Raw genomic sequence first — 27,730 nt, forward strand, 5'->3', positions numbered from 1 at the left:
CGGATTCAAATTCAATCAATCAAAATTGCAATAATTGATACACAGTGGTAGTTCTTTCTGAATCAGAGGGAGCAACAATACCACATGCCCTCATTAGACCATGAACAGTTGTTTCTGGGAACTTAGCCCGCTTCTACAAGAGAGTTTTATACTCTTAATCTTCATCGTCAAATATATACTAACAATTCGTAGTCATTCAAGGGGTTTAAGATTTCATGGATATATGGGGGTTTTTTTTTTAGCTTTCCTTTCAGGGGCAGGTGAAAGCATCACCCAGTTCCATCCACTTTTCTTGAGCTTGTGCTGAGCTGCCAACCAAAGCCTGGAAAGCACTTTTGGCTTTGTTCTTGCACTTATGATGACGGAGACGCCTGAGGACAACTTCTTTGTCCAGGGCTTCAGGGGAAGACCGAGCTGAGGATTTTATCTGAAGCTGGCTGGTGACAGGGTTGGTTGTTTCAGTTTCTTTCTCTTCTGGGTTATTCACATTCATCACCTTGTGAGCAGCACCTGAGAAAGAATATGGCTGAGCTTTGGGAATCATGAAATCCATTTTCTTTGTTCCTTCGTGAGGAGAATGAACTGAAAAAAGTGTAGTATGGAGATTGGAGATATGGAGGAGAGTGAAGGAACTAAATGGGGATTGTATATATAGACAGAGAGCGAGAGGCTTCGGTGGGGTTGGGTCATTTCCTGCTTCTTGTTTTGTTCCTTTTCATGTGGTTTTTGGGATGTTGTTTTCAACGTTGAACTCCAAACCAGTGGCGAGTGGGCCTTTTTTTAAAACAAAAATGGCGGATTGCGCAATGAGTGAAGCTAACGTTATAGCATTAGACCGGCAGAGGATGTTAGCCGACTCAAAAGGATGTTAGCCGATGACAGGCCCATGGTGCGAGCCATGGGTCCTTATGGGTTGTGAAACTGGGTGCTTTGGCGGCTCTCTGCTGCTGAGGATAAAGCGGGCAGGGCAAAGTGAAGATAGGCTGACAGTGACACCACGCCCCCTTTAGCTCTTCCCTCGTGGGATTATAAGGATTTTCCTTTTTAAACTCTCAAAACTGGATCTATGATTCTGGCTTTTCATGCACTCGTGCGTTTTAGTATATATAAATACTAGGGTAAAATATTTTTATTTTTTCAAATTCAGATCAAAATTACATACAAATTTATTAATTTTTAAAATAAATATTTCATCTAAAAAGTATAAATACCGTTAATACAAATTATAAAAAAGTAAAATATTTTTATATCAATTTAAAAAATTATAATTATATTTTTAAAAAATAAAAAAATAATAGCGTCAATCACTGCTTCCTAACTCACCAAGAAAGGGGAGCATCAATGCTCGCTAGATGGGGAGTTTTTTTAATTAATAAAAAAATAAAATTATATAATAATTATTATAAAAATTAATCTAGAAAAGTTTATTTTTTTACTCTTATCATGTTAATAAATTGATGAAAATATTAACAATTGATTAACAATTGAATTTATATGTCTAATTAAAATATTTTTTTGAAACGAAATATCTAGTTCGAAGATTAATGAATTTTTGTATAATTTTGATCAAAATTATAAAAAATAAAAATATTTTATCTTAAATGCTATTACTAGTAAGTACGCTTTGAGACTACCACCATCCAAAGGTTAGTTTGCATGATCTTTTATTTACATAATACGTACTTTTTTATTAAATTTCAATCAAAGAATGTTTACATTTCAATTAATATTTAATAAGTACAGAATGATTATTCGAAATATTTCGTTTAATTTTGTTACATTATCAGAGATAGGGTTTCAACTTAATTAAGATTTCCATTTTGTTTATATATTAAGATTTCCTTTTCATTTTTTAAACGAGCTACTACTTTCCTGGGAGGATTGATTTAAATTATTCAGATAATCTCAAGTATTGCTGGTCATGGGAGAGGGGATCTAATAAAATAATGATCAAGAAAGGGTAATCATTTAAAACGTTTTTCCTCCCACCATCGCCTATCATGAATAGAAAAAGAGGTTGCTAAAGCACACGGATTCGTGCAAGAACAAGGTAATAATTAATGAGATATTCAGATGTAAAACAAAATGGGAGAACAGTTGGCAGGGTTTGGTTTTAAGTTCTTTTAAAGTATATTAATGCTTTGTTTCTATCCAACAGAACATTGTTAGAGCTGTCCAAAAATTAAAGCCGTGACCCATGAGATGTCTATTGCTTAGAATTTAAAATAAACTTAATGCACGACAGATTCAAGAAAGACTGTTCAATTTATGCAATCAAAAGCATTATTTGAAGCTTGCTTGCAGCAGTAGGGGACCCGAGATGACATTACCGAATTGCCAAAACAAACCGTGGGCAAATCCAGTAGTTTCTCGACCAAACTGGGGGCGTCATAAATCTTGATGGCGCTATCTGTCACTTTCAACATTTCCCCCAAAACGATGAACTTACAGTAACCAAAATTCCTATTAAGTTTGGTGATTCTAAGAAATTTTCACCAGAAAACACAATGAAAGAAAAAAATAGCTCTGATTGATTGCGTCAATGGCAGAGAGTGATGATTACATGGGTGCAGACACTACAGAGTTCAAAAGGTCAAAATGTTCATGGATAACAATACTAAAGACAGATTGAATTGGATTCGAGTACTTCCGATTGCAAATTAAAACTACGTTTAATATTTTATAATATAATATGATTATAAATAATATGATTGTAAAAAAAATAATATTATAATATTTAATATATAAATAAAAATAATAATTAAAATATAAAAAAATAACATTACAATATTTAATTTATAAATATTTTACTAAAAATATAATATTAATTTTTAAAATTACTTTTATTTATTAAAATATAAATATAATATATTTATATTTTTTATTATTAATTTTTATATAATATCATCTCTTAAATATATTTTTAATATCATATATTTTATTCTTAATATAATTTTTTAATATTATATATTTTATTTTAATTTCTTTTACTTATATGATATAAATTTTAATTTCTTATATTTTATTTTATTTTTTAATTCTTATATTATATATTTTATTTTAATATTTTTTATTTTAATTATAATATTATAAAATATTTTCAACAAAATAATAAAATTGAAAGATAAAAATATTTTTAATAACGTTACAAAATACAATATAATGTGATTGTATTAGTTTTGAACTACAATCACATTATATCCCTTGATTGTAATGTGATTGTATTACAATCTTACATTGTAGTGATCTACTGCAAAACAAACATTGCAATGTAATTTAATTAAACACATTGCAAGAAATGTGTTTTCACTTTTTTTATACCAAACGTTACCTAGATATCATTATTTCATACCCATATACATATATACGTGTATATGCATGTATATGAGAGAATCATGTAAATAAATAATTTTAAGAGAAGTAGAGCTATATAGAAAGAGAAAGAAAAAAAGACAGAGGAATATCAGCCTAGCTATACAATTAAGCTTTTCATCAGCCATTATTTTGGTCGAGAAAACTCAATAGAAAGCCGCTCACAATTCGACGCGCTACAGGGTTAGGGATACATCGACATAACCTTCCATCGATATACGCCAGGATACCTGAAAGAACGAATTTGGCAATGCCCCATTTCCAAACAAACCTTACGTTTTGCTCTTCTCCTGTGTTTGCAGGGATAATTGCTTTGAGATCATCACTCTCTAACTCTTTCTTCCACTGGATGCTCCTGATATATTTATCCGCTTGCTTTCTTAACTTACGGATTGCAAAACTCACAAAGAGGTGTTCACACAATGTTATGATGGTTGGTCCAATTCTCCATTCCTGGAATAAGAATTATCTATTGATTAATACTTTTAGTAGAAAGAGAGCGAAGTAGTGCGGCAATAAACAATGCACATATGCATGTAACCCTTTTTACAATAAACAACGAGAATGAACTAGCTGCAGAAGGGATGATGCAGAAACCAAAAAGTGGCCAAATATTTTTGAAACATTAGCGTACTGAGACATATAACAAAAAGACACTAAAACATGCATGAAATTATGTTGGGAAAATGCAAATAATTTGGTCTGATATAGATATAGATTCCACATGAACGAGTTTGCTAGGTAGAGGCATTTGTTGCTACGACCATCAAAACATTTAGCCTAACATAAATATCTACACTACATTTTTCATTTTAATGCTAAATTTTGTGCTTATTAAATTTTTGGTATAAAATTTTTAAAAACTCTGCAACTAATCAAGAAAATTTAAGTAAGTTTTTATTCAATTAAATCTCTGTATTTTTATTTTAAGTCAAATAAGTCTTTATAATTAACGGTTGACTAATGGGTAACGACAAATGACAATTTAACTAACTGCAGTTAATCAACCGTTAATCATAAAAGTTTATTTAACTGAAAATAAAAATATAAAAGCTTGAATGAATGTAATAAAAGAATAAAGACTTTATTGAATTTTCTTAAATAATTCAAAGACTTCTTTTAAGTATTATGTCTAAATATTTTAAATACTAGAAAAAGGAGTAATAGAGAGGGATATAGCAACGCAGATTAAGGCAGTGGATTGGGCATCTACCATGCACAGGTATGCTTCTGTTCATACATAGGTAACTAATATTAACAAGAATGCAGATGACTAAATTATCACCAACTTCTTTTGACGATTTAATCTTGACTCTCACATGTTGTCACAGTGTTCCATATGTACGAAAACTTGAGCAAAGACTGAAAACATTATTATTCTCATTAAACAATTTATGCTTACATATAACACCATTTGTTGAAGCACCTTCAAAGCAGGAAAAGAAAACAGAGAGGCTCATTAAATTGATGGATACACTTACACTTTCTCCTTGAACATTGCGCATGGGGCGAGAAGCTGCTGAAGGATCTCCTTTTAACAATGCTTTGCTAATAAGAAACCCCTTTACTCGATCCATGATCTCATTTGTGAGGGATTTGCTAGGAGGTAGGTTCTTAAGGATAACCTAAATACACAAATACATTAGTCAGAGCTTAGTTGAGACACAATAAGTCAATAAGGTGAAGCAAGATTCTAAACATGGTGGTGGGATGGGAAGACTGGGGCAGCCAAAATTTGTCCTTGAAAGCGAGGTAAATTCAGAGAAACATTTTGTTAGAAGTGATATTATAATTCTGAAAGATCCATGTAGATTGGATGTCCCATCAAGTGCGCTCTCAATCTCAAATAAATAAAAAATCTTTGTTGCAGAAATGATTTTTTTTTCCCACTTAACCAGTTACCTGATCATCGACTACTCTGACTCTAAGATATTCTTGCCTGTACATTGTGTCCAACATAGCTTGTAAGTATCCTTCAATGTACAGCTGCAGAAGTCCAAAATTTATCAGTGTCTATTAAAGCAAAAGAAGAATCAATAGAAAAAATTTGTTAATAAGTCCAGCAGAATCAGCAGCCCCACAGCAATAAGGCAAAGCAATAACAATCTGAATTCCAGCAGAACAATATAGATTCTTCTCAATAACATATGTAATAAAACACTGGTTCCTGTCTTGTTAACGTTTGCTAATATGCTTCATGGACTCAGTTACCTGACCACTCTTTACTTGGTATCTATATCTTTATTATTATTTGTCAATTCAAGGAGGAAATAAATGAAATGTATTCAATATGGCAAGGACATGAGTTGACCAGAATAATAAGACAAGGAATTAACATTAGAGTACAATAACAAAGGTGTTACCTCATCAACCCCAGGACTCCTATCAAGCTTGATTTTTCTTTCTGGCCCACCCCCCATCAAAGCTGTACTCAAGACTGATGGCTCCATGGCCAACTTTAATATTCCTTGGTGAAAACCACTCACCTAAAAATAATATGAACAGTCAACTGTCAGTTTCAACAGGTAAATTTGTACTGTAATTCTCATATCATTAAATAATAGCTAGAAAATAAACTAGAAAAGTTTTGTCATGCAAACATATCCAGAATGAAAGATTGACTGGTACCATCCCATCAAAGCCACTTGTTTCTGCTCCCTTAAGAACAGAGTCAGATATTTCGGTAACAGCAGCAAAGACTACGTTAGTTCCCGCTTTTCTCAGCTGGAGAGTTGGCATAGAAATAACTTAGTTAATTGCAGAGAGAAACAGAAAAACCATATCCCTAATTGAAAGTATATAAAACTTACAGTTGTGCCCAGATCACCAAAGTAGCGTTTTGTTCCGGAGAAACCTTTACCATGGATACATTTACTAATGAATTTGAAGGTACCTGTGCACAATGCCCAAAGCAGAAATAAACTATCTCAACTTTCAAAGAACCATAATAAGGGGCTTATGGTTGACAAGATGAGAGGTAGGGTTGTTTGTTAGGCTAACTCTTGCATAATATACAACCAGCTTAAATATATCAGAAATTGGAACGTGGACTTAATCGCAATATGCTCAGTTTACACATTTATCAGCACCTTAAAAATAATTACCTCTGACAGCAAAAAGAAAGTACCCTGAACTAACTATGAACTTTTTATATTTCTCTTAGTCCAACAACTGCAAATGAAATTCCCAACTGCAGTTTCAGTGGTGTAGTTCATGAGCCTACAATCAGGTGATCATCGCCCTCTCTACACCCAGACAAATCATTGATGCAGAAAATGAAAAACAAATATTATAGATGCTATTATTAACATGTTCTTTTTCCAGGGTGGAGTGAAGCCATACAGGAAAGGAAGACTTGAGTGAACAAACCACATTGCGAACATACCCCATTTGATACCAGGAAGATTCATCAGTCCTTGAGAAGGATCAAAAAAGATATCAAGAGAAGATGAAGCTAAGTCATCAAAAATCGATGCAAATGCTGGGGGAAGCAATTGGCTGCCTTTAGCAATGGAGATGGCCCTCATGGTATACCTGGTTGATTATATCATTCGAAAGTGAGGATACCATATAATCACAAAACAAGCAAAATATAAATGAAGATCTTACCATGAATAATGTTGTGCACATCTTATTAACAATTCACGAATTGTTACCAGAGCATGCGTAATCGAGACGCCATTAAGCTCCACAACCATCTTTTTTATAGGAGGAACCTATAGAAGCACAAAAAGGAGGTAAAAACAAGTAAATGACCCTACCCAACATGACAACAAAGAAAGCATGTTTCACTATCTAAGAATGAGTGAAATCAGTCACGCATATATTAAGAGAGAGCAGAGCACACAGGTCACACCTTTACCACACTATGCAGCAATGATCTCAGAGCGTCCTGGGCTGAATTATAACTTGAATAGGATTCCCCAGGAACAAAGCTAGCAATAATCTGTATGTACAAGATAGATTTCAATTAAATGGGGTAATTTAAGACAGTCTGTCAAGATATAACAGAAGAAAGCATAGTACCTTTATTGGGTGGATCTCAAAATGATCAAAATAGAACTGCTGACTTGGAGCATTTGAGTCACTAAGAGATCTTCTCCAAAATGAGACAATTTTCATCAAAGTATCCTCATCAACATTCAAATCAATTGGCTGTGTAAGAGAAAGCAACATTAGAGCTGCTTTACTCATTGCATGGAAGTAAATAGCTCCTTCAAAACTAAGCTATCATCAATTATCCAGCAGTTCTCAATAGTTTCTAAAAGCAAATGGAAACAAAGGGAACAAAAGCTATATAAGTTCAGGAGACATCCAAAAAGCTAGACATTAAGTGCCTCATTATACCTGCAAAATGACAGATGAATATTTAACTTGTTTAACATCAGTTCCCACTGAAAGTAGGACAAATACAATTTTGAGTATGCTATCATTCTCATCACTGTAGTCTAACTGATGTCCACGAAGCATTGATACAAAAGGAGCTCCCATCCACTTCACATCAACATTCAATGACTACATTGAGGGTTAAATCAAGGAGCTATTAGTGTTCCACAGCAGAAATTGTAAATATCCATATATAGCATTAACACCTATTACGGCATCAAACGCAGGGAAACATTGTTACCTGTACAACAATCTGGTTAAATTTCTGTTGGTCAGTGAAGACAGAATCCAGACAAATATTCTGAAGCCTTGCAACTATAACTGGTGTATAAGATGGTGTTGAACTCTGGTTTAAATCCTTGACAAAATTATAACATCAAATAAAGACAATTAGATGAACAAACTGGTATCATCAAGATGCACTTCATCAAACAACTGATAAATACACAATACGATCAAATAAGCAAATTCCAATTTTTACTATTTAATACTATCATGTAGACTTTTGCAATAGTTCTGTTGCACTGAAGGCTATTTACTTCATTAATCATCCTAGGATGAAAAAGTATTATGCAGCCATGGAAGAACAAGTTTTACATGCCATGAAAATTTACTTTTAAGGATTTTCAATCAGTAGAAAGATCATAATTTTTGGCAATTCAGTCAATCCAGGGTTTATAAAGTCTCTAAGAGTTACATTTGTTCTCTTATGTGTAGTAGAGTTTTTATACATTAAGTAGTTAGTTCCCTATTTAGAATCTGAATCCTGGTGGGTCACAGTTCAACAAGGCCTCATGCTTGAGCAACTTCAGGTCAAAGTAAAGCTTGTTAAATTTAGTCATGAAGGCCTAGAAGGCATAGTCTAGTTTGGGAAAAACAGATAAATAAGCAGTTAAGCACAATCTCCTCTACAAATAAAACCATAAGCATAACATCTGCAAACCTGAACATATTGCAAAATCCCTTTTAAGTTTCATGAGTTTCAAACAATGAAGGAATAAAATTATCTCCAAAAGAGAGAGGGAGGAGAGAGAGACCTCTTTTCCTTGTTCAAGCAATTGGATAGCAAACTGGGACACTCTCATTCGGATCTTTGCACATGAGTGAAAAGCTTTGTTTTGCTTATGGATATCTGAAAACTCACAAATCCGTAAAACCCGTGTGGGACCATCTGCATATACTTCATACCCCACCTTTACAGCATTCATGCCCTTAAGGTCACCAAAATTACTTCTCCTGCCCTTGGATTTTTTGTCCAAAAGCATATGAGATGCTAACCTTTCTTGTGTAAGTTTGTAAAAGGGCTTCCATGTCCGCACTTTGTCTAAGTTGATTTCACGTGGCAAATTCATATCTACAAGGAATATCAGCATACCCAGTAATTTCATCAGCACTTTGCTCAACGTGTTAGCAGCTTAGAGCTAATGTATCTTCGTATAACAGGTATTCTTAGATAATTCAAAGAGGAAATGCATAGTTCAATTCTAAAGAAACTATAAAGAATATATTTTCATGCAACATGCTTACTTGGATAATTCTCTAAGTACATTCGCTACAGTAAATGACCACTTCCATTCTAACTAAAGACATGGACAAGAAAATATAAAACTCAAACACTTTCTAAGTTTGATAAGCAGAGCATTGGAGACTTCAAAAAATGTCCTCATTCTTGTTGCATGTCCCTGTCTGCAGGACAAAATTACGGCACACAACAGAGAGAACATTGGGATGAAAGATCAAAATAGAATTCTCATTCATGAAATGCAAGAAAAGATCAACAAATTTTGACACATAATTCTCTATCAAACCCTTTAATTGTTTTATTATCAAAATCATGCTCCATGTCTAAGAGAAACACATAGCAACATAAAAAGCATCTAACAAATAAAGAATAAACTTTAAATATGAAATTTATCAATAGCTAGCCAATGACCTTAAAAGGTGTGTCTATTATCTGAACAAGGCATTAACATTCCAAAAATGAGTATACCGACTTACAAGTATCCAGGTGGTCAATAAAATTGGTTTCTAAGAAAGCAGTAACTGATTTGCCAGGCCTTGGGTACTATTTTTTTTTCTTAAACATCATCCTATATCTCCTGTCTTCCCAAATTCTGTCAATGATTGCCCTAATGGTGAATTGGCAAGTAATAATATAAGTTCATATCAAACAAATTAAAACAGGTATTTAAATGTGAAGTATAATACACGTTCTACACGTTCTTCTTTTCCCTAGCACTCCCATTAAAAATGGATGATGGTTAATACAAACCAAGAAACCATTATTGCCTATCTTCATAGAAATCTCCATAAACTCTTCACAGGTTGCCAAACCTGGTGAGAGCTCAGGAGAAATGTATTACTGGTGTCAAATGTTTCCTGCATCATCCTAGTTAAGAAATTGTGGGTGAGAGCTCAGAAAAAATCTATGAGACCCTGGTGTGGTTTGAGGATTTGTTTGCTTAAAGTGAGAATGGTACAAGGATAAAGGATTTATGCATGACAGTTTGTAACTTTTATCCACACCTCCGCAGAGACACAGGTGTTAATGTCACTGGGGGATACTTCTGCATTCTAGTAAGATTTTATCCCACATTGTGCTTGGGCTATAAATCATACTTTACATTGTCAGGGATGGAAATGTGTATTCAGATTCACTAAGCAACTGTAACATTCAATGCCTCATTGAAAGGGCAGTCCTCCAATTATTTCTATATTGTTCTAACTGTTGAGCCTGCTAGATCATGTGACATACAGGTTTGCAACCATCATGATGATTGCCCAAAGAACAAACTAAAAGTAAAGAAAATAAATTGCATATCAATCAGATAAAAAAGAGAGAAAAGAAGAGAAAGTATATATGTGCACCCACAGTGAATACTCCACACTCAGGCAAATTATAAAGCTCATATGCATAGGAAGCAACAGCACATATGATAAATCCAAACATGTTCCACAAGGGAGTTTGAATGTTCCATTCTTCAAGTTCAAATGTCTAATTTTGGTTACAGCATAAATTACTATAAAAATACATGCAATGCAAGTGTGGAGTAATGAGAGGTAAGTGATTACCATTTATTACAACAACAAGTTTATGAGGAAGAGTAACATCATCCCAGGTATAATCAACACTGCATTCAGATCCAAGGAACTCCAGCTCTGATGAATTCTGGGAAATTCTCCAACAATAAATAATAGTAACAAATTAATACATATAGAATACCTCAATGAGCATCCATTAATTTGAGATGAAAATAAGTAACAAGGCATAAAAACACAACCTTTTGAAAGTAAGTGAGAGATACACCAGGCAGATGATTCTCAATCCGATATGGTAGTTTGCCATTTGGTGGCTTCTGGAAGCGCACTACAATAGTAGAACCCTCTTCTACTACATGAACTGCTGCAAATTCTACAATTTTTTTGTCTTCTATTGTCAACTGATTTGACTGTTTTCTGAATTTTAGGAAAAAGCATCCTAATGAAGTGATGCATAATGGTCCTGACCAGTCCAATTGAGACTCATTCAACTGAAACTGAATATATATTAAAGAACTATCACTATCATTTCTGTGCTTTTTGATGAAATTCTCAAATACACTGTATTCTCTCCTCTTGCTAATTTCAGTCTGCAACCAGAGCGTTCTTCTCTGTCTACTGTTGATGGAAATCATGCCATCTATGTCAACCTTCACACCCACACGCCAAAAAGGGGAAGAACACAGGACGTAAGAACTTGAAATGCATAAAAGAAAAACTAAATCCTATATTGGTAGATACAAACCTCCAAATTACACTGACGAACAGTGATAGTTTCCTCTGACTCATTCAGCACAACATGCCTTGGAGCCATAGTTATTATTTGCGATGGCACAACTCTACTCAATGTGGGCCCCATAGATACCCCAAACTTTGCAATATATTTCACTCCAGATCTTTCCTCTATCTCCAAGCTTACCTCTGTAGCGCCTGATAGAGCATCTAAATCAATCTGTGTCTCAGATGCATGATCTTCTAATAATCTGAGACGCATCTTACGAGATCTGGCAACAGCAGGTGCATAAAATGTTTATAAGAAACAGAGAAACTCATAATATCGAAAGATTCTTTGATCACAAAGGTAGATAATGAACTTTCTACTCTAATACAATTGTTCCAAATAAATTTTTCTTACTTCAGAAACCATGACCCTGTTGACTTTGGAGGCAAAACTAAACCGAATTCAGGACGAACGCTCCCCATTTCATTTCTGCAGATATTTATTGTCCTCAAGTACTTAAGTACAGTCATAAACCAGAGCTTAAAGAATTTGCTAACAATTTTCAGAGATAGAAACTACCTAAAAGAAGGCTTCTGACCAGGAGCGAAGAAGAAAAGAGAAATATCGGTATCATTTTTCAGGGTATTTGGTGTATAGACAGTGGCCTGCAACAGATACATAATTCAGCTAACAAACATGCACTGGAACTTCTACATCACACAAAACCAAACATAATTGAAAACAAAATTCATGGAATATGCCCCTTAGACAATATATACATCAAGAAAAATTTAGGAGATACCACATTTGAATACAACCTCTAATATGCCTTTGTATCCACGGGATAATCTTATGGATGCAAAGTACTTTCCACCACCAAAATCCAGGTCAATGTCCAAGCAAGGAACATCCTTCTTATGCTTCAGTAACTTTTTGACCCATTCACCACTGTTTACTGGTTTACATGTTGAACTAAAAGCAGTCAAAGTAACAAATAAGTACATTATGGCAGGATTAGCATAAAAGTCGACAGTTGATCCGCAAGGTAGAGTTGCCTCCTTCCCAATGTTATCATGGCCAGTAGGGGTACATAAATCTGCAACAAGATGGAAGTTAAAAGAGTTAAAAGAACAGAAATACTTTATTGTTCAAAAACTTGCAGGTCTTACTTGTCTCAGTCAAAAGCACGTGTATTTCTGAATGCAGAAGATTGGTCACCCGCACAGTGGGGAGAATAAAAACTTCCTTCTCCTCCTGTAGTGAAATTGGTTCATGTCTATTCTGAAGCTCATCCTTAGACTTATCAGGTTTCATGATAGGAACTTCTCTCCCAATGCTTTGAATTAAAAAGTGCACGTCAGAAAGATGTGCAGCTGCAGATTTGATGGTACAGCACGTTGTGCTAAAGGAACATTTCACTGATCCAATAGATAAAGCCTTTCGCACTTTATAGCTTAATTTATCAAAAATTCCAGAAAGACGAATTGCCTTTCCACCTTTAATCTCATCTGACCACTCAACTGAAAGCGGAGAATCAGAATGCATCAAGTCATTTGAGATTTCAGGTCTAAAAGAAAATAAGAAGTTACCTGCATTATCGCCAACCACACAAACCTCAGAAGACTATAAACCGAAAATAAAAAATCACACAAGATGCAAAGAAAGGACAAGCAAGCAGATTGTTTCTATATCCCCCTCTAACCCCTCATTTCTTTCTTTTCCTCCTTTTTTCTCAAAGCACTGACCATCATTGTCTTCACAATACTTGGCAAATAAGTAATGGCAGTTAATAGGGAGAAAAAAGTTAAAAATTGTAAGTTGGACATTGTCATCTTCATTAGAAGTAATTTATTCTGAGGAAAACAAAGGAATCTGGAATACAAACAACTACTTTTTTTATAAGATAGGATTGTTGGGAACGGGGGATTCAGACCTGACTCTTTGAGCTGGATACATGCACTTTACCATTTGGCCAAATACAGACAACTACTTTTAAGTATTTACAGTCAAGGTTTATTATGGTTGAGCAGCCCCCTGATAAATGAGGCAATTTCAGCTAGTCAAAATTTGGAATTTGTTGCAAAGGCTAGTTATCTAGATATATGGTACAAAAAAGATTGCCAAAATCTAATAACCTTGAATGTGAGCTCCGTTATATCCACAAGCTTTTTTCTATTTTCCACATAACAACCTTTCAATTTCTAAATTAAAGGGAAAAAAGGTACACCCTAGGGCATAACTTTTGAGTTTTGCCTCATATTTCTTCCACTATAATATCACATGGTACATAGAACACATCATACTGCAGCAAGCTTTGTACAAGAAAACATTGTACCAAGTCCATTGTCACATGAGGTCCCAAATAGCCTAGTCATCTGACTCCTCTTAATGCCAAAAAGGGAATGCTGTACTGAAGCCCCACTTATACCACCAAAAGGGGAAAACATATATAATGGTATAATTTGCCCAAAAAAACAAAAACCTTTTAAGTATTTGAACAGTTAAAGTGGCAGGGCTAACCAACTAGAGAGAATAAATCAACATGGCGTGACAGTAGAACACAATGTGGATTAACACTTTCTTATTTAAGATTATGCCTAAATGAAAATGTTCAATTCATTTAGAGCTTCAATCAAATTAATGACACTTCCCAAATGCATGTGTAAGAAAATGAGCATCTGTTATTGAATAACTTCTGCAGACACATGATGAGCTCTAGTGGAAACATACTACCACACCACATCCAAATCCTTCCAAGGTGATAATACACACTGTAAGAGCATAAGCATGGATACTAATACAAAAGATGAGGAAGATAGCCCACAACAATCAGAGGAAAATTAAAGGATAGTAAGAAATTAAATTTAAGCAGCAGTGTCAGCAACACATACCAACATTTAATGACATCACCGCTTTTCTAAATCCACCAGAGAAATTTATAGCATCAAATGATGCCATGGAGTCATCAAATGTATCACCAGCCTTCAATAACACAGATGCAAACTCATCTTCCATTGGTTCCGGTCGACTAATTTGTAGCTCAACAGAGAATTTAGTTTCATTGTGTATTCTGATTAATGGAGAAACTGATATTGACAAACCATCCTACAAATTATCATCAATGTCAAGAAAGAACAACAAAGAACGTTACAATAAAAGCATATATATCTGCATCTGTTTGTGCATATGTAACAGTGAGAATACAAATTTGGGCAAATACCTCAGATTTCCTAGAAACGTCAACCACAACAAATGGCCCAGGGTAAGATTTTGAATCTGTTCAAAGATGGTAGCAGGGGACAAAACAAAGATAAAGTCCAGGTAAGAACCATAGAAAAGGTAAATCAATTAACTTTTTGAAATCATCTTTGATAGCAAGCAGGATATTGTCAAAGAACCAGCTACAAATTTAGCAATGAAAAATGATGAAAAGACCAACAATTCAACCTAAAAATAATCACTTCAACCTAATAAAATTGACCTGTTTCCTCACACCAGCCTCACGCAGCTTGACTCAGTTTCTATCTTAGAAATGCAGCTCCTAAATTGACTTTTTTCCAATTTTGGCTCAAAATACCAACCTTATGGATATTTTAGAGATGAGCATGCCAAGGTGCTCAAAACCTCTGCCGCCAAATGTATTACAGGTCTATTTTGAACCAAAAAGTCAAAATATGTCATCTTAGGTTGTTTAGAATGTTTAAAGCTCCTAGAACCTTGAAAACATAACTCACGTCACTTTGCTGTAATGCAAATATATTGTTCTCCCAGAAATTTCAGCCCTCTTTTACCACCCATATAACCAATTAAAAATTACAGGCAGTGGTCTGCAGAGGAATCTGCTGCCAACCATAGTGCACTTTGGTGTGTGATCAAACCAACATGGCATGCCATTAATTAGAACCTGGCTTGGTAATAAACCATCAAATTCCATGGATTGTTTATCACCAATAAAAGCAGAATAAGAGTCAAACCCCACATATCAATAAGCCCACTCTAGTAAAACAATGTCTTCCCAAAGATTTTAAAGTCCAACATAAGCTCTATAGAAGACACATAACACATGGAAACAATTCCTTCAATATTTAAATTAAGAATGGACTGTTACAAATAGTAAATAGTCCTCTGCATGTTCCTCCAATTCTTCATGCACATACAAACACACAACACAAGCTCCATTAAAATTTTATAAAATGACACAAGGAAAACTTACCTGATATTTTCCTCTAAACAAAGTATATAAAAATAATAAAATACAAACGACTAAAACTTCCTCCCTGACTTTCTTTTGTACAAAGTAACATGGACAAAACTCTCTCTCTCTCTCTCTCTCTCTCCCGTATGTAACACATTAGACCTTATATATAATTCAGAGTTAGATGAAAATGGAATGTGCTAATACAGAGTCTAATAAAAATGATATTGGTAACTGACACTGCATAAGCATCCATTACCTAAATTTATAACATTTCATACATAGTTGCACATGTGGATTAGCTGCCATAGCCAAAAATTGTTATTTAGAAATGTAAGATACAAGATCAAAAATTCCCTTTTTTTTTTTGTCCTATTTATTCTCCTAGAGTTCAACTGATCTGTGACAATTAAGTCAGCAGCTATGAAGCACTGACATGGACACAGGATACGGTACGGCATGATATGGACAGGGTGACACGGTATTTTCTAGAAAGTTAAGACATGACATGACAAAGATACAGCAATAAAAAGTAAATTATATATATATGAATATAATTTACTTAATTTACTACCATATGTAAATTATTTTTATTTTTTCCTATAAAAATCCTTTTTCTTCAAAATCTTTTAAGCAATTAAACTAATTTTCACATTTCGTATTGATTTTAAATAGTTTTATTCCATCAAAAAATAATTAAAAATTTTTTAAATTATCTCAAGGCTCAAACTCATATAATTGTCAATTAGGCAAGAGCCCAAGAGACAATCCTTTGCCTTTTGGGCTAGACTAAGACTAATTGGAATGGAAAGCCAAGTTATACTTGAAAGGAAAAGCCTAATTTCTCTTATTCTTCTTCATCTTCTTCATGCTTCAGCAGTGCAGGGGAGTCATCTTTTCTTCTTCCTCTTCTTCCTTTTTGCCTTTCAGTGACAATGAGCATCGCTTCACCAGCGGCAATGTCTCTCCTTTTTCTTGGTTTTGTTTTTAAAATCTACTGCTGATTGCTGTGTATGAATAAACAAATATTGTTTTTATTTTTTTCCATATCCTGCTAAGTCCAATACGTATTCTGACATATTGGAGGAATGTCTGTGTCAGACATGGGCACGACACTGATATGCAGGGGGTTGAGACGTGTCGGTGCTTCATAGGTTCAGTAGTTAGATTGTTCAATATCGTGGGCAAATTTGAACTGACAAAAGCACATTTCATTTCCTCACCAGTATAGTAGATATTATGATGCTACTTCTAGAGTCTTTTGATGCAAGTTTCTCAAAACAAGAGAAACAACTTAGTAAAACTCTTCAATGAGTTGCATAGTGAAGGTAGCAGATTCACATACCTTTAAGTGACACTAGTCGTGTTCTCCAAGCAAGTGTTTGAGCTCCTAGGAGAGAAAGATGAATTGGAGAAGTTGTAAATGAACCAGGAAGGGAAAGCTGGATTGAAAGGGCTGCTGCTGCTTCTGGTGGTTGATTTTCAAAAGCTGAGACCCTTACAAACATGCGTAGAGCAGGATCAACTAATAAGTAAAAAAATTGACTCAAATCCTTAATAGACATAAATGTGCATAAATTACATGCACAGGCACAGATGCATGTATACATAAATCTATAAGCTTTGTATGGAAAACCCTATAAAACAAAAAGGTTAATAGTACTAATAAAATTAAATTTTGAGGAACTACTTGCATCTGTCAATACTAGTTTGTTTCTGAAAAGTCATGCAAAAATGCAACTTTCAGTTTACAAGAAAGCAGGAAGTAAGATTTGGGCAAAAAAACTAGCAAGCAGGAAAAATATGGCCTGTGCATTTCCAGGAGGTACCTTAAAGAAAAGGAAGCAGACTGTTTCCTGCCCACTGTCACACTTTGCTTGCCATAAAAGTGACAAAGAAGGTTCAAACCTGTCTGGTTTTCCACCTGCCGTAAGATAAATGGTTAAAATTGAGTAAGCACGAGATTCAGTAGTACAACAATCTTGGATAAATGAAAGGAAGTGACAGGAGGACGGAAGATGAATGCTATGGAGCACAGGTGGAATACATCAGTTAAGGCTGGCCCAGAATCAGGTATTACATATTAAAATGAAAACAAAAAACACTAAATAAGCTCTCAAGCAATATCCAACAAAATCAAAACAACAGCATCCAGAATTGGCAGCCTGATGCTTCCATACCCCTACCATTCTGTGCTTGAATTTAACCCATGAAGATTATTTAACAGTATGAGTCTAGTGATCCAAGGAATGAGGATTGTAGATGTTCTATGCAGTATCACTTTTTCATATGGCTTGAAATAAATTTTCATCAGGTATAGATCAGATAGAGGCGTCAGACATATCAATCCGCACAAAATTTGTTCTACCAGTTAAGTCAGTTAACTAATGGAGATAAAAATATGGGAGTGACAAACTGACCTTGCCGCAGTTGGCAAGAATCATGGAGCTTCTCACTGAAAAAGGACCAGCCAAATTTAATTTCCCAATCACAAAAAGAAGAATGTCCAACGAAAGCTCAGTTAGGGATATTTCCAACTGCCAATATGCCCCGGCATTATTGTTAAGAATGTTATAAATAGTAAAAGGAACCATAAAAGAAATATTATATGGCATATATAACTCCAGACCTCTTTGGTTCTGCAATAGACATGGACAGGCACACCATGTGGGTTTTGGAAACAAGAACGATAGAAAATACATATTTCAACAGGGCGAAGAAAATCTCTCCTGCAACCAAAAGGGGGAATTATTAGATACATTTAAATGGAAAATTAATTTCAGAGAAAGGCAAATGCCTTAATAATTAGTTATTCCTTTCTGTTCTGCTTAAAACACTCACCAAGAGTTTGTCTGTGCATCAAAGTATTGAAGCAAAGCCTTTGAGGTGCATATAACTCTGGCTTTAGTGGATAGAATTTGTAAAGTAAGTTGAGTACCATTGATGCAACCATGAAGGAGAGGAAACCTGTCATTTGTATCAGAAAGTTCGTGGACAACAGTAAAAGCAACTTTGTCAATAGTAATATCAATGCAGGGCAGATTTCGACTTTCCCAATAACTCTCTCCATCTTCATGAGCACTTTGATTCACCTCGGTTCCAGAAGAGTTCAAAGGGTATGTACTGTATGTCACAACATCTTGAGCAACCGACATATCACTAAACACTTTGAACTTGAATGGATTTCCAGGCTTCCTGACAAACACTGGAACCGTATCACTGAAAGCAACAGCACATCCATTCTTCTTGTTCACCAGGTAAAAAGTATTTCTAAGCCCTTGATTGTAAGGCTCCCAGTCAATGTCACCGTCATAAGTCTCTCGTTTACAAGAAAGAATACTCCAAAGTGCCCAAGAATTATTAGTGGTGCTGGAAAGTTCAACAAAACCTGATCCTGGATAAGAGTTTAATCGCAATGGCTCCCCTGAGTTGTTCTTAGCATGCAATGATACTAAGGAGAACAACAAAGCTGACGAGTTCCATTTTTGTTTTTGGTACTTGACCTGTACATATTACGGCAGTAGTATATATAATCATTAAGGCATTAGAAAGACTTGACAAAACAAATAAAAACCTATTCAAAGGGGGTATGAGGAATGAGTTGTTAACCTGCATATTCATGTAATAATTCATAAGATCAGGCATCTTCCTTCTCTATATATACCAAATAGCAGTAACCAAATTTCTCAGCAGTGTAAATATAACAATTCACACATACGAACAAAATAGCAGTATGAACAGGGTCAACAAATAAGCAAAATAAAACAAAAATATAGTAATAAAATTGACAGGGCACTGCATCGGCTGGCTCAAAAAGCATTATACTTCAAGAGAATTAGAAAAATTAGCGATCTTAATTTCTTAAAACTTAAGGATTTAGGGAAAAGCAACCTGAATTTTGCACCAGCATGTACAAATCTAGGTTTTCTCATATAAAATACATGCAAACAACCTTTTTTTTCCTTTTAAGAAGCTCGCATTAACAATGCCAGTTTATGGGAAATATACCCTGAAAAGAGCCCTTTCTCCAACAAGGGAATAATGAACTGCACCTCCTATAGAGTACTGATTTTCTCCACCTTCAACCATGAAGTACAGATGCTGGTGTACATCTTGAATAGCAACAATTGCTCCTGGGCATATCATGAGTAATGTTCAGTACAGGTTCATCAAAACTTGCAAACAACAGACAAAAATCATTGGAAAATAAAATACCATCAGGAATCCTCGCCTCAAAGTTATTGTCATCTTGTTGGTTATATGGCCAATTCCTTTGCACAAATTCACCACTCGATCCTTTGCCAGATAAACCAGAGAAGGACGAGACCATGGACAGAATCATCTGATGTTGCAAAGTAAGTTAGATCCAGCGACATGAGCCTTCACAGTTATAGTCAGAAACAAGGTATGCATATGCTATAATGATGGTATCTTAGAAAGTCATCAGGTCATAAAAATTAAGGAAGAAATGGGAAAAGATAAAGAATTTCTTACTTGTAGTTCTGACAACGAAATTGTCATATCAAAACCTGAAACAGAACCACTGCCAACCCAAACCTGTTTTGGGTCCAAAGGACTAACTTCGGCCTTCTCAACTAATAAAGAAGCAGTAAGATGGTTCAAGATATAGTCCTGATGACGCAAGCAAAAGGCCCCCGGGGAAACAGGACCTCTTGAGCAACCGTCATCAACCAGACAACTCCCATCTTCATGCTGAAAGGCTAAAGCAGATTCTCTAGATATAGGATGAGATGATAATTCATTTGATTGGGCAGAAGAGAAATGAAGAATTTGGATTTCATCTTCTGCACTTTGTTGAATGACTTGAGAAAAGATTGATAACCGAGAAAGCTTAAACATAAACTTCCTTCGCATATTTGCCATATCAAGATTCAGACTAAGATCAAGCTCCAACAAAAATTCCTGAATATGATCTGCATAGGTGGACTAACTATTGAAAGCAATATGGATAATCAAAACATCCAACTAAAGAAGGGATATACTTACTTGATTCACTTTCGACAAGAACAAGAGAAAATTGAGAAAGATCCAAATTAAAAGCTTCTGGCAGTTGCCGTTTGCCTTGCTGAGATGTAAGGGGCATCTCTTGGGCATGCCCACCAACAGGATGATTATCATCACGTTCAGCTCTTTGCATGTGCTTGGCAGTTGATTGCACGATACATATTACATTTTTTAAGCAATGTATGTAGGAAGCAAAACACTGCACAAACATTGCCAAAGCTGTTGTTTCAAGGCAAAGAAAACCTCCCTGCCCATCATGCGTCATTCATCACAGGTTAAGATTATAAAATAGGTGAAAATAGTATTTTATAACTTGATTGAACCAAATAAAATTTTCAATGGATTAAATGTACATTTCAAAACATCAGGTGGCTAAATCATGCCTTATCCCTCACATTTAATTATTCCAAAAGCATAGTGAAAAAAAAATGGTTCCAACATATATTGTCTGAGCAAGTGAAAAATAAAAGAAACATAAATGATCTACAATATTTGCACCTGGATTCCCCAAGCAATTGTCTGGAATTCTGCCCCAACATAAAGTGATGACAGAAGCTTATTGAATTTTTGTGCACCAATCAGAATATTTTTCACCGAACACCTTGTCATAAAAACCTCAGCCACTACCACAGTTATGAATATCCGATGGCTTGAAGATGGCACTTGGATATTCGAAGTAAAGCCCAACTTCTGAAGAAAATCAGGAGACTGAAAACTTGGCTCCTGTTCACTGCTAAAAGAGGTATCTACCACCGCATATGATGCATTAGCCTCAGAAGTAGAAGCATCTAGCCTCTCGTTCACACTAGTTGAAGATGAGGAAATCTGAGGTAGACTCCACAACAAAGTTAATATGCAATGAGAAAGAGATACCTCATATAAGCAATTGTCTGCACAAAGCACAAACTCTCTAAATGCAGGGCGATTAACACTTTTTCTTATGTAGTCCTGGTATCTGACGATCACAGATTGAAATCCTGATAAATCAATGAGTAATTCCAATTTCCTTTCCTCACACAAAATGTCAAAACATATTTGATGGAATGAAATCCAAATACCACAATCAGATAAGTAATTGGCAGCTGGATTGTTACTACTACCAGCGTCAAGACCTATCTTCGAACTCCTTTCTTTACTGCATATCCCAGAATTACAAAGAAAGATATCCACTGACTTGAGTTTAAAGATGCCATTAATTAAAAACAGCGTGTTATTATAAATCAAGGGTGTTGCCTTTGTATTAAGCTCTTCATCCTCAGTAACCCCAGAAACCATATCTTGTCTCCTAAACATATGGACGGATTTGTTACCAGGAAAGCTAAAGTTGTGAAAAGGATGTGATAAATCAGAAAATAAACCAGTAAGAACCTGGAACAAATAACATTTAATTATCATTAACTTGTATAAGGTCAAGTAAGCATGTAAATGAATCAAAAAGGAATCAGAGGGTATTAACTTGAATCGTAAGGAAAAGAGACAATGAAAGCAGACAGAAGCAACTAAAAAACTATTTCAAGTGCATCTAGAAAGCAGACAGAAGCAACTAAAAAACTATTTCGAGTGCATCTAATGAGTAGTTAAGATAACTAATGCTGCAATGGTTATAATTTCAGTAGTAATTATGATCCTGCATTTTGATTAAAAACAGCAAAATTATCATAATCACATAAGAAATTAATGCATGCTCAGAAATAATAAGACGGTCAAAGCCAATTAGACAACAAAAGTTGAAAGGAAATCACCTGAATGCGAGCATACAACTCATCAAAAAATAATAATATAGTAAATCCCATGGCCAGCCCATAAAAAGCCGTTGAAAAAGCAATAGAGGTTGCACTAAACGAATGTACACACTCCCTGTGACAGATACATATTCTTGGTCATCAAAAACTTCTAAACAAAGTGAGGACCATGATCTATAATAGAATTAAAGAATTGCATAACATACAAATAATTAAATTGGTGGCGTTAAGAGACGGATAACAGAAAGAAGACAGGAAACACAATTCACAAACATTATATATATGGGGAGAGACAGAGAGAAAGAAGGACGGGCAGAAATAAATCATTAGTCAAGTACATGTCATGTCAGTTAAGAATCACAAGGCTTTTATAAATCTATTTGTTTAAAGCAAGAGATAAAGATCAGTCAATTGGAAGCATATTCCACTAACTTGCCACAGTTCAAAAACACAATGTCAAATTTTCAATTAAGAGAAACGAATCCAATACATCTCAGCGCATAAAACGTTATTCCAGTAATTAAAATTTTTACGGAAAAGAAATTATGAATCATTCAGTAGATAAATAAAATAAGCACCATTTAATCATTTACATTAAAGTTGAATAAGAAAACAGTATCTTATTATATTTATTAACAATGTTTCATAAGAGACTACCAAAATGCCGCATAAGAGTTCGACTCAGCTGAATATACACTCTAGAAAAAGTGAAAGTAACTTCAAAATCTACACAATGCTTTGATAACATCAAACAATTAACAAATATGATTGCAAGCTCAATTAGAACCAAATTAAAAATTATATTCAATAAAAGAAATGAAAAGCAGGTTGCACTAACTAACCATTAAATCTTACTGAGTTTAGGCAGAGCAACCAACCATAAATTAACTTTTCAATATTTGTATAAAAAAACAAAAGGCTCAAATCCCTACCTGAAGGATGAAAACTGAAATGTTAAGGGATCCAGTACGAATATTTGATTTTTCTGTTTTTCTACCATGTCCTCAAAGTAAGCCTGCAAGCCATTGAGTCTCAGATAGAAGCGAAGAGAATTCCCATCCTTCGATGCATACTTTGTATTTTCCAGTTTCGGAATATCAAGTATCTTAAGCTCCTGCAACCTGAGGCACTCAGGATCTTCATCATCCTGTTCTGCGCAGGTGTGTATTGGTGCCAAATCAGACTTTGAAGTTGGCCAAACAACAACTTCAATGTCACAGATATCAAATCCAAGGTGAAAATCGTTCCCACTAACTACATGGCTGTTCACACCTACATTAACATTCCTTGCTCCAATCTTCCTTGATGACAATTGGACGTGAGGACCAGCTACAAGCACTCCTATTTGAATGTCTTTCCCAGTAAGCATTCTAAGAAGGCACATCTTTGTTTTACTAGAATAGCACTCATATTTTTTTTCCCAACTAACATCTGGTTGATGCTCAGTACTTCGAGGAGAATACGAAAGATCCCTGGCCCTCCCATTTCCCTGAGTCCAGTTTAGCGCATGTTGTATCTGCCTAAGAAGCATAACCACTGACAGTATTGACAAATATCCCAAAACTATGTTGAACTTTCCCACCGTCAAATTGCATTTCCAAAGCCCGGAACCCAGTTTTTTGAGATCTGGATGTCTCAGAAAGCTTTTCATCTCAAAAAGAAGGCGTGGATTTTCAGGACACTTGATTTCACTTTCTTCAAATTGCTTGCAAGCTCTTCTCCAATTCAAGCACATTTCTCCTATAAAACTTTCTAGACATGGGTCACAACCACCATCTGCATGACTGCAAGCACTGGTTTTATTACTTTCTGAAAGGAGAAAGATTTTTGCAGGCTCACCATGCAAAATATTTTTCAAATTCTTAACTCTCTCTTTTGCTCCTCCAACAGAACTGATGAAATACTTGACTTTCAGTTTTCCACAGGAGAAAGACAATGTCTGTTCAAAGATGTCTTCTATGTACATTAGTAACAACACTTTAATAGAGAAACGGAATGAAAAAACATCCGAATATGAGATCCCAATATGTGATTCCACTTTTTCACTAACAGTTTGAACTCCACTCATTGAGGAAAGGGTAATGTAAATTTTTCCAACACTTAAAATGAAGCGGAGGCGTGAATATGAACACTCAGAAACATTTCCCAGGTGTCCAACAAACTGTTCATCTTGAGTTGAAGATTTCCTGAGATAGAAAAGGCATGCTGTTGACTGGAAAATTCTGTGCATAACTTTCCAAACAAAGGTTTTGAAACAGGAATTAACAAAGAGTTCTCTGTAATTATCTTCAGAATGTTGATCACTTGACACAGCTTTAATTCGAGCTATAGTTCGAGCCTGCGCAATAGCTTCAGCAGGTAGCTCTTTCTCAATGTCAGATATCACCTCCCAATAGTGCTTAGCTGAAGTCAAAATTACCTTGTCTCTTGGCATCTTAATATCAGATCTTTCCAACAAGTGATCAGCACGATATCGAATTAGAGACAACAAATATTCGTAATGGTTAACATAATGTAGCCACAGAATAGTAAGACCAACTAATTTATACCATGACAATTTGGGAGCCAAAATCACATGGCCAATTTTGATTGCTGCTAGTCTCCATAGATGCCGACCATTTCTGACCCGCTTGGATTCTTTTGAGAACACTTTACTAAGTTCCATGAAAACAGGAAAATCAACTGGAGAAAATAAGAAACTTAACTCTGGAATTCGAAGAGTGAATTCTACAAGTTTGAAATCGTATAATTTGATGCAAGCAGACAGTGTCTCGGAGGAACAAATATGGTTAATTTGATTGCTTTCCTTATACCCTACCTTAAAGCAACTACAATTGATAACCAAAGATCCCTCCTTCAGAGGTAGAAAGAGTACATTAGCAAGCCCTCTGCAAAGACACCCATGAACAAAATGTAGAGATTCTGCATTGAACTCCTCTAATTCCAACAAATATGCAAAGGATTCATTTAAGGTAGGGACTTGTACTTGCAAATTAATGCTAAGTATCTGTAGACGGCAATGTTGAAGAATGAGATTCAAAAAAGAAGACTTAACCCGATTTCTCCGACAATTAGTAGCCAAGATTGCTTCCAGAATATCATGCAGAGCACTACCCTGGTCAGGAAGAAAGCCAAAGTCATTTTGGCCATGTTTTCCAAATCAAGTAGTAAAAGTATTGGCACACCTAAATGATGAGCTAAGGAAAAGAATCTTCTAATTCAATGAGATTCAGTGATACAATAATACATCATCCCAGTTGAGCACAAAGAGGCATAGAGATGCTTAAACTATCACTTTTAAAAGTAACTATGCAGTAAGGAAAAAATTTCAGGAAACCATTTGTAATTGAAATAACGGCACCTAATAATAAGTTCATTCTTAATTGAATTCAATACCAACAAGACATTAACAATGCTACTTAGTCCACCACGTTTAGCCCAACTATTAACACTCCCTAAGATGGAATTTATGGCTATTACCAATTCGTTGATGAGTTTAATAATCCATAAAAGTAAAACACCAAAGTTTGACCACTAAATCATTGTCATGTCTGGTGCAACTTAGAAACATGATTTAGCTCCAAGCAATTAAAATTTATATAAAATAACGCCAGAAAAGGGTAAAAAAGAACCTCCGGATCGATCATGAATAAATCCTTCTTCAAACTCTCGAACGCCGCATTACTCGATTTCCGCACCTTTCCAGTACCTTCCTTTTCCATTTCCCTTCAATAAAAGAAATTACATAGTTTTTTTAAAAAAAACCAATAAACAAAGAAAAAGTGAAACCGAGTGACGTGGCTTACTCATACGATAATGTAACTTTGATTCCACGAGCTTCGAAAGTGAAGGCGGTTGCAGACCAATTAGAGAATCGAACGACGAACTCTTCGATAACAAATTCCTTGAAAATGAAGCGGGGAGAAGATGAACCGTCGACCAGCTCGCGGTTGAGAGCTGACGTGTCGAGACGGAGGTTTTGGGCGGTTGCGATGGAACTGATGAGCCCTAACTGGAGGTCCAGCTCGGGATCTTGTTCCAGCCATGGACGAAGCAGAGACGATAGTCTCCTTTTAACGAAGTTGTTGAAAAACATTTCTGTTTGAAGCTTGGTTACTTGAAGCGGATTAAGTTGATCTTTGTTTCTTCCATTGCACAAATAACAGAAATTTCGCGAGAAACAAACGGAGAATTCATAAAAGAAGCTCCGAGAGAGCGGGAAAGTTCGATCACACCAGAGTGTACAAATTTGCGCACTGAGCACTAATTTGGTATTATCCTTTTCTTGTGCGTTGACGCTCTCTTAATTTGTTCTGAAGGTGTTTATATTATTCATCTTTAAAAAAATAATAATAAATTAAACAAACACAGTATGGGCCGCTCAATGATCCCGGGTCCAGCCCACTAAAAGCTAAGAAAGCCCAATTATGGAAAGATCTGTTAGCCCAAAGACAGGACAAGTAAGACCGGAATTCTCTACCAACTTCAAGAAACAAATAAAAAAACAAAAAGTGTTTTTATTGAAAGCATAATACCTAAGAAAATCTCATAATTATTTTAAAAATTTTAAATAAATTTTTATTTTTTTATTATATTCAATAAATCTTTATATCTTTATTTTCAACCAATTAAACTTTTATTATTAATTATTATTAATTAAAATAATACATATTATTTTTATATTACATAGAGTTAATATGATATTGATGTGAAGTATGAAAATATCAAGATGACATGTCATTATATCATATTGGCATATCATGTTACAATTTAATATGATATACCATTATCACGTGATATAAAGAAAACAAATGAAGTTTTAATTAATAATAGTTAATTGATTATTAGTTATAAATATTTATTTAATTCAAAATAAAAATATAAAAACTTAATTTAATCAATAAAAAGATAAAAATTTATTTTTTTATAGTTTAAATATTATTTTAAATATTGTGTCTTAATTAAGTGAGTTGATTGTAAATTTTAGAATAGATTACATTGCAGAAGTTTGAAGGGTAACTGAGTTGAATTAATTTTGGATATTACAAATTCAACTCACTTTATTTTAAATTAACCTTACACCTAACAAACAAATCAAATCGATGTAAGTGTTTTATTATTTGACTCGAAACAGTTTTCAAAATTAACCAAAATGTTCAAATATATTTCTAATGTAACATTCACCAAATTAAAAATGCATATATTCAATCAATTTTAGTATTATTATCTTAAATTTAAAAATTGAAACTA

The 27,730-nt window shown here is 34.7% G+C and overlaps 1 protein-coding gene across 1 annotated transcript; it reads right to left on the bottom strand.

Moving 5' to 3' along the window:
- Positions 1-3,275: 3,275 nt before the first annotated feature.
- Positions 3,276-26,760, bottom strand: LOC18611032 (vacuolar protein sorting-associated protein, putative (DUF1162)). Its single transcript, XM_088806965.1, has 36 exons — positions 26,287-26,760; positions 26,113-26,206; positions 23,413-25,595; positions 22,481-22,595; positions 21,237-22,106; positions 20,721-20,985; positions 20,208-20,647; positions 19,929-20,055; positions 19,722-19,846; positions 18,555-19,216; positions 18,343-18,442; positions 18,134-18,250; positions 17,543-17,637; positions 17,059-17,210; positions 14,739-14,794; positions 14,410-14,623; positions 12,688-13,107; positions 12,337-12,614; positions 12,098-12,183; positions 11,933-12,007; positions 11,543-11,801; positions 11,040-11,447; positions 10,831-10,927; positions 8,796-9,112; positions 8,000-8,116; positions 7,720-7,887; positions 7,399-7,527; positions 7,229-7,318; positions 6,982-7,088; positions 6,758-6,906; positions 6,183-6,265; positions 6,001-6,096; positions 5,736-5,858; positions 5,275-5,358; positions 4,854-4,997; positions 3,276-3,825 (listed from the first exon to the last, which is right to left on the bottom strand). The coding sequence occupies exons 1-36, from the start codon at positions 26,574-26,576 to the stop codon at positions 3,493-3,495; spliced, it is 9,468 nt and encodes a 3,155-aa protein (XP_088663091.1). The 5' UTR covers positions 26,577-26,760; the 3' UTR covers positions 3,276-3,492.
- Between the last annotated feature and the right edge of the window lie 970 nt (positions 26,761-27,730).

This window comes from Theobroma cacao, chromosome 1 (assembly GCF_053813885.1).
Source record: "Theobroma cacao isolate CCN51 chromosome 1, ASM5381388v1, whole genome shotgun sequence".
NCBI lineage: Eukaryota > Viridiplantae > Streptophyta > Magnoliopsida > Malvales > Malvaceae > Theobroma > Theobroma cacao.